We start from the raw sequence: 13,711 nt of genomic DNA, 5'->3' as shown, positions 1-13,711 counted from the left end.
AGGTCTTTCTCAAGAAGAACGAGAAAACAATATGGGGACATTGCACGGTAGGTGTGTTGTACTATTACGTATTAAATGAGTACAAATAGTGGTGTAGCTACCATTATTATTTATATTATTTTATACAGGTAATGTTAAATGCCGTGTAGTATCATGTTCACTGGTTATCAGTAATATATGGGAAATACATTTTATACTGCTAATATACAATAGAATGCTGTATAGGAATGCTATTAAAAGTGGCAGAGGGCTATACTATAAGGTTTAGTGTGCCTGAGTTCTGGTGCTGCAAGTCTCTGACATGTTAACATTGATACCTTAATTCTATCCTGTATTTATTTTGCTTTTTAGGACACACATTTAAAACACTTGATGGTCTGTTTCATGACATCCAGGCTCACAGTACTTGTCCATTCTGTAGAAAGTGTGATGAGTGCACCCAGGACCACATCTCTAAAAAACATCTCAAGTATTCTGTTTTTTTTAAAGATGCTAGCAATAGTAAGCAGTCTGTTTCTAATCTGAATTTCTATGTTAATAATGGTATATTTATTTTGATAAATGCTGAGGAAATACTAATGGCCAAAATGTTCCTTTGTGATCAGTATGATTGTCTTATTATTGAGATTAAAAACTTAAAAAATGATGTGCTGTTTATGATCTGTTGTTTTTGTAGACTTTTGATGACTTGTACAGCTAAACTAAATGTTCAGTAGTAATTACATAATGTTGAATTCTTTTTTCTGTCAGATCTTTTCACAGTGCCATGTTTTTGTGGACAAGTTAAAGACTTAAAAAGAAGTCATTAAATAAACACATGGGCTTTATTTTAAAGGAGAAATTTAGGGGAAATCTGGATTATATGTCAGTAGAATTGGATGTCAGCACATATTATGAGCCTTCATCAGAAAGTCATACATTGTCTTGGTTGAAACGTCAGCTTTCAAGAATCTGGCATGCAGTGTTGTACAAGGCTATTAGAGCTTCACGTGCCATAAAGACATTTTAATTAATCTAGTAGTCCAGTAGTAATGTTGCTTGGCAGCATTGTGGTATGTGGACATCTTGAAAGTGGTGAGTTTGAGGAGTGTCGTATACCCCTTACTGGGAAGAACTTGTAGTTCACTTGTCCATGAACACAGTGACATGACTATGTTTGTAGCATGTCACTTGTTTGGTCTGTTTACATGCTAGTAGCATACGTGTGCTACCCAGTAAACAATTAGCCGTTGATTCGACGTTGAAATAACGTAATGACTGCCATCAACGTTCTCTTAAGGTTGAAAGTGAACGTTGAAAAGACGACCAAGCACAGACATTGAAAAAACGAGTATTAGATGTATTTTGGACGTCCGTTGACGTTATTAATTGGTCCCGAAATAAATTACTTGTATAAAACGCGTTTTGGACGTCCACTGACGTTATCGATTGGTCACCACTTAACTAACTTATTAAGATGGATTTTGGACGTCCATTGACGTTTAAAATATGTGTTTGACGGACAGACTACTTTTAAACCTATTTTGAACGTCCAGGGACGTTCCTTGTTTACTGAGTAGTTAAATATATAGCTAGTTTAAACATCCAAATGCTAGATAAACTTACTGGCAGATGTTCAACAATGAAGTGGAGTATATGTCAGTGTCATAAAACGGATGTCAATGTCATCGGCATTTGCGCAAAACAGAGGCATATGCCACTGTCACTAAAAAAAAAAATAGATGCCACTGTCACCCGTACGTAAGGTGCCGATGTTACTGGCATGTGCCAGCGTCACGCGAACGTAAGATGCCGATGCCTTTCCATGTTAATACTGCCTCTCTGCAGTGATCCTGATGTGGTGTGTGTGTGTGTGTGTGTTGTGCTAATAAGACGAGAAGGGTATCTCTGCAGGCCGGAGGCAGCTACAAGTGAGGACGAAGAACATTTTAAGCACGACTCAAGCACGTTGCTGGCTTCGAGATATGTAGTTGGCATAAAGGCTCTGGAGATGACCCAGCGGCTAAAGAACCCTTTTTATTTGTTTTTGAAAACGGGTGATATGGAGCTGTTTCTAAAATCTTGTGTTGATGAGCAGGGTTTCAGGGTCAATGCGATGTTTGTGGTTACGCCATGCCCCTGACCCCAGAATTTTTAAGGCGTGGAAACTGGACTGTAGGGCACCTTGTACACCACAGTTCAGACAGTGTGTATAGTTTGATACTTTTAGAAACCTAGGCTGTCTGGTTCACTGTGACGTCCTGCTTTGTGTAAAATGCCCTTAAACAAAATAGGTATCCTAGTTATTTTCTTTCTTCTAACAAATTTCCATAACTAATGCAGCTGAGATTGCTCTGTTTGAGCATTGTTTGGAAGTTTAAGAGAATGTCAGTGAGTTCTTTGGGATATTGTGTTAGATTATTGTGTATTTTGTAGCACAGCTGTATGCCTGGGGACCATGTAATAACTTTTGTTTTCAGTGCTAATATTGTACCTTGTAAACACTGAGTACATTATGTGGAGTACATTTTCAGCATCATGTGACTTACAGACTTGTTAGTGTTTGGCTTAATATGTGAAATTCTTGCAATAAAAAGAGAATAACCATTTAACTGAGACCACGTACCGAGAATGATAATGTTTGCTTACATATAGGCTACTACTAATTTCCTAACAAGAGACATGACAGTAAATATGGGTTCATCAGCACAGCTCAGTGCTGGGGTGCTATATGGAGGTTGTGGGTTTGAGCCACGCTCCATATGACTGTCTGTGAGTTGGTAGGTGGATTGGCAACTCATTGTGAGTGAATGTGTGTGTGTGTGTGTTGCCCTGTGAGGGACCAGTGTGTTCCTGCCTTGCACCCAGTGATTCCGGTTAGGCTCCAGACTGGACCCACTATGACCCTAAATTGGATAAGCAGTTTCAGACAATGAATGAATGATAGTCCTACAAATTCACATGCACAATCCAGGTAAGAAGAAAGGGAGGCGTTCTGACAGTCTAAGCAAGTGTTATCCAATTCTGATCCTATTCTACCTGTTCAAACAAACTTGATTCAACTAATTTTGTGAGTAGGGTGTTCCAGGACCTGGTTCTGATGCCAAATCAAAGCATGTGTGATCATCTGAACACAAAGAGTAATACATAATACTCTACAACAAGGACATACGTCTGTAAAGAATCATTTAAAACCATGCAAAGGAACTAGATGAAGTACAGTGAACTTCTCTGAATGTCTATTTATATTCTTAGTTTTAAGCTGAGCCATTTTTCCTGAAAGGTTGCACCACTATCTTGGAATTCATTAAACCATAACTACATTACAGTGAATTTCCATCTTATTAAGTTCACCTAACTTATAGCTAGTGATAATGACCATGACTATGTTGTCATATACACCCACTATGACTGAGTGCTCATGGTAGGTTAGCTGAATATTATTATGATTATTTGCAAATTATTAGCACCTTTTCTCCCATGTCCATTAATGGAAAGGGGCTGCTTTAAAGATTTTTTTGAATAGTGGGCCATTTTCTACAGTGTTACTTAAGGGTTTACACATTTATACTGATTATAATCCAATACTGTGCTGAGTACAAAACAAATAATACAGTCCTATAATTCTGTAATCAAATTTAAATAATAATTGTAGACATGAGAGACCTAATGGACTTCATAAGTTTGCAGTTCACCCCATAATCAGATTTCCAAAAATATATAATTAAAATATCAGAAGTGCTATGTATTTCGTTTTGTCTGAAACCTAATATTTTAAACTATATAACTAGTAGAGGGTATCTAGTTCTGTTGGAGAGAGACTATGCCCTTTTTTCAAATCACAAAGGCTGCTTTTCCTACATTTGTCTTTCCACAAAACAAAGATCGCCTACTTGCTGGTTTCTGTCCACTTGCTGCGTACGTCCCTCCCATTGCTGGCTTCCGGCCTGCAGAGATATGTAGTTGAATAAGACTGGCTCGGACACAATGCTGCTGGTGTTTTAAAGCCCTCAGTGTCACTGCTGAACTGACAATACTCCTAGGGTGACCAGACGTCCTCTTTTACCCGGACATGTCCTCTCTTTTAGACTTAAAACAATGTCCGGGCGGAATTTCACAAACGTCCGGGATTTTGTTTTTCTAGAGCTTACATAGAACTTCGTTCACAAACTAGTCCCGCCCTCCCCTACTCCGTTTGGTTCGCTTTAGTGGTAAAGGGGGCGTGGTGAAATAGCCTAAAATCTTCGGATTGGACGGTCTGACTGTAGCGCTACCGTTATTGGTCGATAACCTTCTCTGTAAACATTTAATTGGTCAGTCTGCACATCAGTAGTCCTTGTTTACGTCAGGCAACGCTCATGTACCCACCCTCATCTCTAGCAGCTATGCCAAAACGTAAATGTAAGTTCTCAGATGAATTGAAAAAGAAATTCCCATGTTTTGTGTAGCAAATAAAGGTGTAAACGACCTAAAAGCACACAAAGGTTCAGCTAAACATTCAACGGTTGCGAGGGGCGAGAGCTCATTACCATATATACCATATACCATATATCATATATTATATATATTCTTACAATACATGGTGTCTCCATTAATTTAAAACTAGAAGAATTTTTTTTTGCCGCAGTTAGTTTTCTCCCCACAAGGTGGCTTCACTGTGGCTTATTCGGATTCCTTCTCCATATCACCCTTAGGTGGCGATGTTTAACACTGCATTTAAATGCACCTGAATGTTACTGCACACTGACTGCTGCACTTCACAGAAAAGCACTGACTCACACCGAGCGGAGAAGCTGAGGGAAAACCCATAACACACACAGCAGTGTAATATGGCCACTTCAGAAGGTTGGTACACGCCTAGCATTTGTTTTTTGGTGTTCTATAGCCTTGATATTACTCTCTGCTCGTTCCCTAAATGCGTGCACGCGGAGACATTTAACGTGTCCGTTGGTAATGGGTACTGTAGGCAATGTAACTGTAAAGAAGGGATGTACCTGGCAAAAATATGTGCAAATAGCTTTTTAAATATAATTAGCTAGTAATTTGTCTCCAGTCTTTTGTCTTATTCAGTTACAGTCACTTTCAGCATCTACTACATGTGCTACAAAATACAGAAATTATGTTATGAGATAAGTCGTGATTAAACAATATTTCTGGTCATAATGTCTGAGTAAATTACTATATATATATATAAATAAATTCATTCCACCTTTCCAAACCACTGCTCAGTTATTTAAATGAATATATAACATATTCCAGGGGGAAATATTGGGTCTAGGCTGCTGCATTAAAGTTCTCAAAATGAAACAAATTCAAATTTCAGTGGGGAAAAAAATAACAGAAAACAGGGTCCTACTGAAAATGATGCTTCTCAAGTAAATCTTTTCTGGATGTGGAAGTAACCGGTTTATTTTGGCTGCAGATTTAAAGCTGCATTCTTTTTTAAAATGTTATTATTCATTCATTTTCTTGACCTCTGAAATGGTAATGAATTAATTGACACAACTATTGAAGACAGCTCCTATTGCCAGTCGATATATCTCCCCAGGCAGAAATGGGCTTAGTATCTTTTGTGTGAAGCCGCTGCAGTGTGCACTGCATCTTTTTTTTTTTTTCCTTTTTGCTGAGCTCGCAAACTCCCACTGGACCCTGCAGCCCATCGATCTGCCAAAGAGCTGGAGGAAGAAAGAAAGAAAAAAAAACCTGGGCCTTACATTCAGGCCAACAGTGCTGATCTGAGCTACAATTTATTAAGAGCATCGGCACAAAACCTTCAAAACTGTAGCTACAGAAAAGAGGACAATATTCTTAAAAGGATTAATAAAAAATATACATTTTTCCTCTCAGCTTTGCTCCTGTTCTTGTTTCATCTAAATAATTAGGACAAAAGCATTTCATTCCAACATCTCTTTTGAAATGGAATGTATTCACTGGAAGTTTTTTCTCCCTCTGCTGCAGTAAAAACCTCTATTGTAGTGTCTGGATGTGGTGCTCACAAAGAGATATTTTGCATATGTGACACATTCAGTGTTTGTTCAGAGCTGATAAATATGCTGTCTTTACAGGGTCTGTTTGGGATGACCAAAGTGCCTTCGAATATGGTAAGTACCAAAGCATAGAAGCATTACTATGTAAACATGGGTATTCGTATGCCTGGGCTTCCCCCTAGAGATGCAGTGTGTAGTTCACATTTACTGCACTGTCCTTAAATGAAGGGGAGGGGAAGGAAAGGGGGTGGTTTCCTATCCTCCTCTAAAAGTTTCATAGTGCAATTTCTGTCGTTCTGAGCCTGGCATAGTAGTGACAGAGGCTCTGTTCTGCCTGTTCAGGTTAGTGAAGCATGACAGTGATTTTGAAGCTGTAAATTTAAGGTAAAAATACTACCTAGCGTTGCTTAAATAGTTTAAAAGACTATTAATCACAGAAGCCTTCTGGAGATAGTGGGTCAATTTGTTACGCCTTCAATTTCACAATTATTCAAAACTAATATAAATACTGCATAACTAGGTACATTATTTAAAAAGCTTTTATTGAATTTTATATAATTGAATTTATCTTCCATTGGCATAAGTTTACAATTCTTTGTCTTTCAAATTGTAATATTGTTTCTTTTGTAAAACAAAACAATGGCACACAAAATTAATTTTCATTTAATTACGATCAAAACATTTTCTTCTCATTTATCCATAAGATTGTGGTATGGATTGACAGTTTTGGATGAATATTTATAGTACTGCGTAAAAGACAGAAATAACCCTTCATTCATTTATAATACATCACAACAGCCAGTAAATACTCTCTGAAGGGAATAGCTGTAAAATAATCCACTTGCTTAAAGGAGGGGTCAGTCAGGGAGATATAAGTGGGAAAAAACCTAGTCATTTCCAAAAAATACAGCTCAAAATGTTAAATCACATTTAACACCGTAAATGGCAGAGACACAGGAGAAGATCAAGACCCACTCTCACTTCAGTGTCTTGAAATTGCCTTAAAGTTTTATAATGACTACAAATTCAAAAATAATGTCTGTGAACTTCCACAGAATTGAGAACTTTTGAAACATAGCATAGGGAACATACTGAGTACTGTAATTTTTTATAAGTTCTTGAATAGTTTTAGTAGTTTTAGCTATGTTTACCACCTTTCAGTTTGCAACTGACTAGTGATCAGATTGTTTTCTCTCTAGACTATGAGACGTTGCGAACCACAGGGGTCATTCTGGCGGTGGTCATGTTTGTGGCTGGGATCCTCATAGCGCTGAGTAAGTTAATTGATCTGCAGGTATTCTGTACTCTAGGGACAGTTGGATGATTTACAACTGGACCACAAACGTCACTCAAATCCATCCCAAGGGTATCAAATACTGCTCCATCAGTCCTCTGCTCCAAAACCCAGTCCTGTGGGCTTTAAACCATCTAGCTGGTAGTGTGCACTGGGCATAATGACTTAAAGTTTAGACTGAATCATCGGTGAACCAAAATGTTAGCTGTGGTACACTATATAAAAGTATATTTAATAGAATGGGATGCTCTGGAGCAGTCACACATGAGCCTAAGGTCATCAAGCAAGAGTACTAGCTCCAGCCAATAATTTTGGCTTGTGTTGGGTTGTGGTTCGAGACTGAGAGTTAATCATTCCTCACCAGGGTTTAATGGATGACATCAGATTCTGACTGAAATGTTCCAACATCTAGAGTAAAGGCTTGCCTTGCTTAGAAGTTTATGTTGTTACTGCAGGGTGGGGGATATATTAATATTCCGACATCACAATAAATATACAGGTGTTATATCTATTTTCCACTCTCTTTTATGTTTCTAGGTAATAAATTCAAATGCTCAAAATCGTCCAAGTAAGAGCGTGCATACGAGTGTGAAGCCTGCACAATGCATGTGGAATGAGACGGAATTTAAAATGAGGACACATGAAGAAAGAAAGGACCTTCTCCCTGAAGACTCACTTCACTGCAACAACACCACCTGTTCTAATGCAACCCCATGGGTTCAAGGCTTGCCAGACTGTCTAACAGCTTCCCTTTGTCTAGAAACACTGTCTGTCCATCTATACAGAGAACCAAGCTTTAGATTTGGAATAAGAACCTCAAGTGGTTCCAAGTGCTCGTCCTATTATCAGGAGATTGTTGGTTCGGTCCTCAGTAGTGCCTCAACCATCCCAGCCCAGATATCCAAGAGAGAATAGTTGGCCTCAGTTTGGTAGCATTATCTTTTGGGTGGAACTGATTAATCAGTGACTATTTGGAGAGAAAAATGAGTAAAAAAAGATTACACACCAAATTTTGTAATTTTAACTTTGTAAAATATTAATTTAAGCACTTGTTACTAATTTGATCTTGCTATTCTAAAACAGCTTGAGGTCTCATGATAGGGACAGACCGTGTCTGAATTTGTTTTGCTGAAACGCAGAGCATGTTACAAAATGGTTGACACACAAGTTCTTTTTAAAGCACAGGTTTGGTCAAAAAAATGTATGCAATTTTCCCCCTTACCTCAAATATATAGTGTTCTACTCCAAGCAGGATCAGCAATGGCCATATTTACAGATTGTACTAATGGTGGTTAGATGTAGATGCAATTTTACAAAATGCAGTTTTGATTTCATCTATAACTCAAGCAATAAGCAAAGTTAGGTTCTTGTTATGGTATTAATATTTAGATTCTAAATTAGAGATTTATTAATTGCATATGTATTGAAATACATATCCAATATAAAAATAGACCTTTTAAATAGACCTCCACATAAAATTAGACCTTTATGAAGCTGATGCTAGATTAATCTAATAATCTGTACCACTTTAAGTGATGCCACAGTCGAATTTTCATTTCAGACAATTGACATCTAGCCTAGATGTGTCCAATAATAAGACTGCTCCTAGTATTTAACCTGTACTAAACATGTTTTTTAGACCTAGTATTAAACATGCTTGCCCCTGTGTGAGAGATCTGGCCAATAGAGTATTATCTGGTCCATTCAGGTACAACAGACTATCACATTCTTCAAATAATGCATAATCTGGAAAAATATCAAAATTATAAATAATAAATTGCATACATATTTACTACACTTGGAATAAAAATGGAGGATGGATTCTTTAAATTGGCTTTTTATTTAGTTTTAATTGTCTTTAAATGTAGAGCATTTCTTTAAAGGTATGTGGCTAAAGTTAGCTTCTTGTTTGGTGCTGGAGCTACAAAGCTACTTTAGCTAAAAAGCAGAAGGAGGTATTAGCAACATGGTATCATCCCAAATCATCACACACTCCTGTCAAAGCATGTTTTGCGATGTTATAGGTAAAGAAACATCATACACTGTATGAAAACACATTAGCATAGGAGAGTATTTTAGAATTGGACAGAGTCTCAGCATTTTTGAGCTTGTATGACGCTAACTATTAGCTATGCTATTTTTAGTTAGCTTTGTGGCACAAAAAACAAACAAACAAACAAAACCATACAAAATCAAACTTCAGAAACCATTGGTATCTTGGCAGATTTGTGGTAAGGGAAATATTGTAAATTTGACCTAACCTGTTCTTTAACCATTTTAGCAAAAAATCATATCTTAGCATGTAAAATCAAGGAGATGAATATACTATAGATTTATGAGGTGTTTGTAAGCAATTTAAAAGATGGTACAATTTATTTCATAATTTAAACCGTGATCTACTGAAAATATCTTTTCAGTGTTTGACTTGTTTCCTGCAATAAAATGCTTAATTGTTTTAAACATGATGTTTGAAACAAGAAAACTCGTTCACCTAAGACCCTTTCTTAAAATAAAATAAAAATCTTATTCTAACATATTGTCCCTTAATGCAATATCTTAGACATATCGACTAGATATTTTGATTAATAAGATGTCATTTTTTGCAGTGTACTTGAAAGTTTCTGCTCTGGAGGATGGTTGATAATGATTGCAGTTCTGCATGCTTTCTCACTGAAGTTTAACTAACATTGAAAATTAGTCCTGTCATGACAAAATAATTCTTACATTTTTTCACCATTTTTTAGCAACTCGAGTCCAGTGGAAGGTCCTCAGCCACCCAAAACAGAAGGTAAATATCATACTGTAAGTCCACGAAGCCATTACAGTTAACAAGACAAAGGGATTATTCCAGAAGCAGGATTTCTCACTTAACCAGATAACTTTAGCCCATAAATAAGGAGAAGTAACAGAAGTTCCTATTGGACTATTCCCTTCATGGCTCTGAAATCCTTTTTATTTGAATACTTCTCAGTTATGCTTTTGAGCAATCCTAGCATTAATCGTTATTGGGAAAACAAAACCCACAAGGCCCTCTTTACCAATATTAGGTGTTATTAGCATTAAGTGTTGGCTCCAATTCCTGTCCCATTTCATTTATTGTACATCTGTGGACGTGATACAAGCTGTGTATGAGAAACTGAAAGTGTCAGAAACTTATAGCTGCACCTTAAACTAGCTGAATTACTTTTTAGAATAAATATCTGCAAATATTTGCCCAAAGAGTACTTTTTAAATGTATGTTGCAATTATATCGCCATCAAAAAATAGCAAATGTAACAAAAAGCAAAAAAGGAATTTTGTAGTAATTTTTTTTTGTAGTCTGTGAAGGTTTATACTGCTTGGAATGGGTACCCTACACTTAAGGCTATGTTTAAAATATGGTCTTTTCCCTTGGTGCTTTTTCCATTGCATGGTACCTATTTGACTTGACTTTGCACAGCTTGAAGAGCTATTCAGTTGCTGGTCACTGGTTGCTTTTCCACTAACATAGCTCCCCAGCAAAATGTAGCTGGTGATGTCATAAAATACTGTCTGTATTTGCAATAGTAGATTTTGGAAACCACAGCAAAGACAGCGGTAATGTTTAACACTGTTTACTTGTGGTGTTATGCAGGTGTTGGTCTTGTTGTTGTTGTTTTGGGATTGATAACAGCTCTGCATCCCAGTTCTCATGGATCAATGGGGTTTTTTAATGTTCCTTATTGTATGCCTGGCTGTAGCTTGGAGATTTTACAGAGTTTGTGCTGGAGGTCTGTATTTTGTGGTGATTGGCAAGTCTCTCTTGCTAGTCAGAGATCTGCAAAGTTTACACTGAATGTTTAGTCCCTGCTTGGTTTGCTTGGAATCGCTGGCAAGCAAGGACTAAAAAAAAGTACTGGTTCCAAGTACCAGGTAACCTGTTGCCTAATTGAAAATCAAGAAAGCAGAGCCAAGCCAAACGGAGTTGGTACCATGCAGTGGAAAAGAGCAGTCTGATACATCCAGGACACTAGGTTTTAAAGGTGGCTTTTCTTTATCATAAATAAAGAACATTTTGTAAAAAAAATAATACTTATTAAATCTTTAAAATATTGTGGTATTTGTTATACAGTCTTCTAATATAACCTTGTTTAACTCTTTCCTTCCTGCAGTACCTCCTCAGACAGTATAGAGGCAAAGAAGCCAATGCTGAGAGAAGAGAAGCAAATATACCCAAGAATGCTTCTGAGAACAAGTGGAAGACCTGCATGTGATTGTCCACATTTTTCCATCCACACTGGACTTCTTGATTTGTGACCTTCTGTTTTCTTTGTAGCTTTTATCATGTAAGTCCAGTTTAATTGTTTTTTCAGACTTTTGTGCAAGTTACTGTGGCATTACTGGCTGTGGATTTTTTATGAGCTCTACCTACTCTAGGTCCTTTACTAGATGTACAATTACATTCTGTGCCAAGCCATCTCTTAATTATCATTCTAAGTACAGTAATCACACTAAAACACAACAATTAACTCATTATTTAAACCTCCAAAATAAGAATTAAAATAAAAATAAAATTGTTTTTAAAGCTGCCCAAAAATATAAAAAATTATAATTGTCCCTGTAGTCAGAAAATTATTTTTGGAGGTTTGTAGGATGGCTAACACAAACTGAACACAGAAGGTGAAAGATTCATTTAAAAATTGTATTCTTTCCCCTCCATTTTCATACTTGTTTGTTTTATTACCTCTCCAGCAGCATGGACAGGTACGACAGTATTTAAAAAAAACTACAGATTTTTTTTTTTTTTTCATGCTAATAGTTTGATGAATGAATGTACGATAACACAAATAATCTGTGCATAGCCTCATAAACTACACTGCTACTATTGTAGGCTTTGAATATCTATGATCAGCATGGAAACAGGGAACATTTAGCCAGAGAAATGACATGATATTTGCTACCTTTAGGGCTGGTTTCCTAAACTTTAGATTAAGTCCAAGGGAGTGGTCCACTCTGGACATTTTTTGTGCTTATTTTTATTGATTTATTTATTTAATATGGGGGAAATCTTCAGATTACTGTCATTTTGCCCTGGAGACTGGTTTACTTTAAATATGGCTCACACATTTATATATTCACTCATTCATATTTAACAACATGCTCCACAAGGAGTATTTGGTGCTTTCTATCAATGATAGTGTTCTTAATTTTTTGCCAACCAGAAGAAATATTAGGCCTTTGAATATTATGAGTATCAACTGAAATTATAAAGACATGCTGGCTAGTATAAACTACTTTAAAATGAGGGAAATTGCCAGAGTGTTTTGTCTTTTAAAAACTGAAAAAAGAAAAAAGCTAACTAGCAGAGCCAATAGCACTGTTTGTTGTTGCTTAGCAACAGGATAAGTTAGCATTAAAACATTGTGGACCCTCCCAAGTCTAGAACAAATCAGTTTTTATGGTGAAACACTAAAGGGTGGTTTCCCAGATGGGGGTTAAGCCTAGTCCTAGACTATGACCTCACTTCAATTTAAAATTACAATTCAAAATGCTGTGTAGTCCAGTTTAGGCTTAATTCTTGTCTGGGAAACCACCCCCAAGTGTTGCAGTTTATTCCAAAACTAGGCTTAGTCACAGTAAATCAAACCAGCCCTCAATAGTTTTTAAACCTGTGAACATGACAACTAATAACAGTGAAATGACATTACTTTCCAAAAGTTTGGAATCTTTAACATTCATTTTGATTTATAACATGTATAAAGTAATTCCATTGAGACTGCTCTACAATTTTATGTTTCTGGGAGATATATATTTTCAAACAAGTAAGTATTCCGTAAAACATCTAAAGCCCCTAGTGTGTCCAGCGTTATAGTAAGTCCATCTTCACTGTATGAAGTATTCTTTTTCATAATATCTATATTTAAAATGGCAAGTGATTCCAAACTTTTGAACTAAGGTTTATGTTTGTCGCTGTTCTAGTAATAAAATATGCTGAATTACTAATATGTCTTTCATATCATTTTTTTAAATTTGGTATTTGATTCTGCATTATGACCAAATTTAAAGGAGCAGTCAGTCATTTTTAGATCTGAAGCACCTCATGGCTTGTAACTCACTCACATACCTACTCCCTCATGTTTAGAAAATGATCCATAAGGGCTGCCATTCATTGTTTTCACTTCAATGACAGTGTCCACACAACATATGAAAAATATTACTGATATTAATTACATTTTACCAAGTGCAGCACACATGAATGGAAGAATTAGATTGCTTTGTAGTCCCTCAATGAACCATACTTCATAGGATAGTTTTCCCACATTAGGTTGGCAAAGTTGAAATGAGTTTAGTACACAATCTCTGACACATCTAGGCCACTAGGTGCCAAAATAATGCCTATTTCATAAGATGAAAAATAAATATAGGAGAAAATGACTGATTGCTTCTTGAAGTCTACACTGATGAACCAAAACCTTATAACTTTCTTAACATG

At 36.5% G+C, this 13,711-nt stretch overlaps 1 protein-coding gene across 1 annotated transcript; it reads left to right on the top strand.

The window, feature by feature from the left end:
* The first annotated feature begins 972 nt into the window (after positions 1-972).
* fxyd7 (FXYD domain containing ion transport regulator 7) lies at positions 973-13,180 on the top strand. Its single transcript, XM_066683244.1, has 6 exons — positions 973-1,074; positions 6,045-6,080; positions 7,166-7,240; positions 7,798-7,828; positions 10,005-10,048; positions 11,391-13,180. Exons 1-6 carry the CDS (start codon positions 1,032-1,034, stop codon positions 11,408-11,410), a joined length of 249 nt encoding a protein of 82 aa, XP_066539341.1. The 5' UTR covers positions 973-1,031; the 3' UTR covers positions 11,411-13,180.
* The last annotated feature ends 531 nt before the right edge of the window (positions 13,181-13,711 follow it).

Source organism: Hoplias malabaricus, chromosome 10 (genome assembly GCF_029633855.1).
Source record: "Hoplias malabaricus isolate fHopMal1 chromosome 10, fHopMal1.hap1, whole genome shotgun sequence".
In the NCBI taxonomy this organism is placed as follows: domain Eukaryota; kingdom Metazoa; phylum Chordata; class Actinopteri; order Characiformes; family Erythrinidae; genus Hoplias; species Hoplias malabaricus.
Note: the sequence above shows the minus strand (reverse complement) of the source record. Positions and strands in the feature narration are given on the sequence as shown.

Bases quoted from the DNA above. Each gene is read 5' to 3' on its own strand.
- fxyd7 (XM_066683244.1), top strand. From the start codon at position 1,032: ATGTTGCTTGGCAGCATTGTGGTATGTGGACATCTTGAAAGTG. The intron at 7,241-7,797 runs GTAAGTTAATTG...TTATGTTTCTAG, and splicing joins TGGGATCCTCATAGCGCTGA to GTAATAAATTCAAATGCTCA. The intron at 7,829-10,004 runs GTAAGAGCGTGC...ACCATTTTTTAG, and splicing joins AAATGCTCAAAATCGTCCAA to CAACTCGAGTCCAGTGGAAG.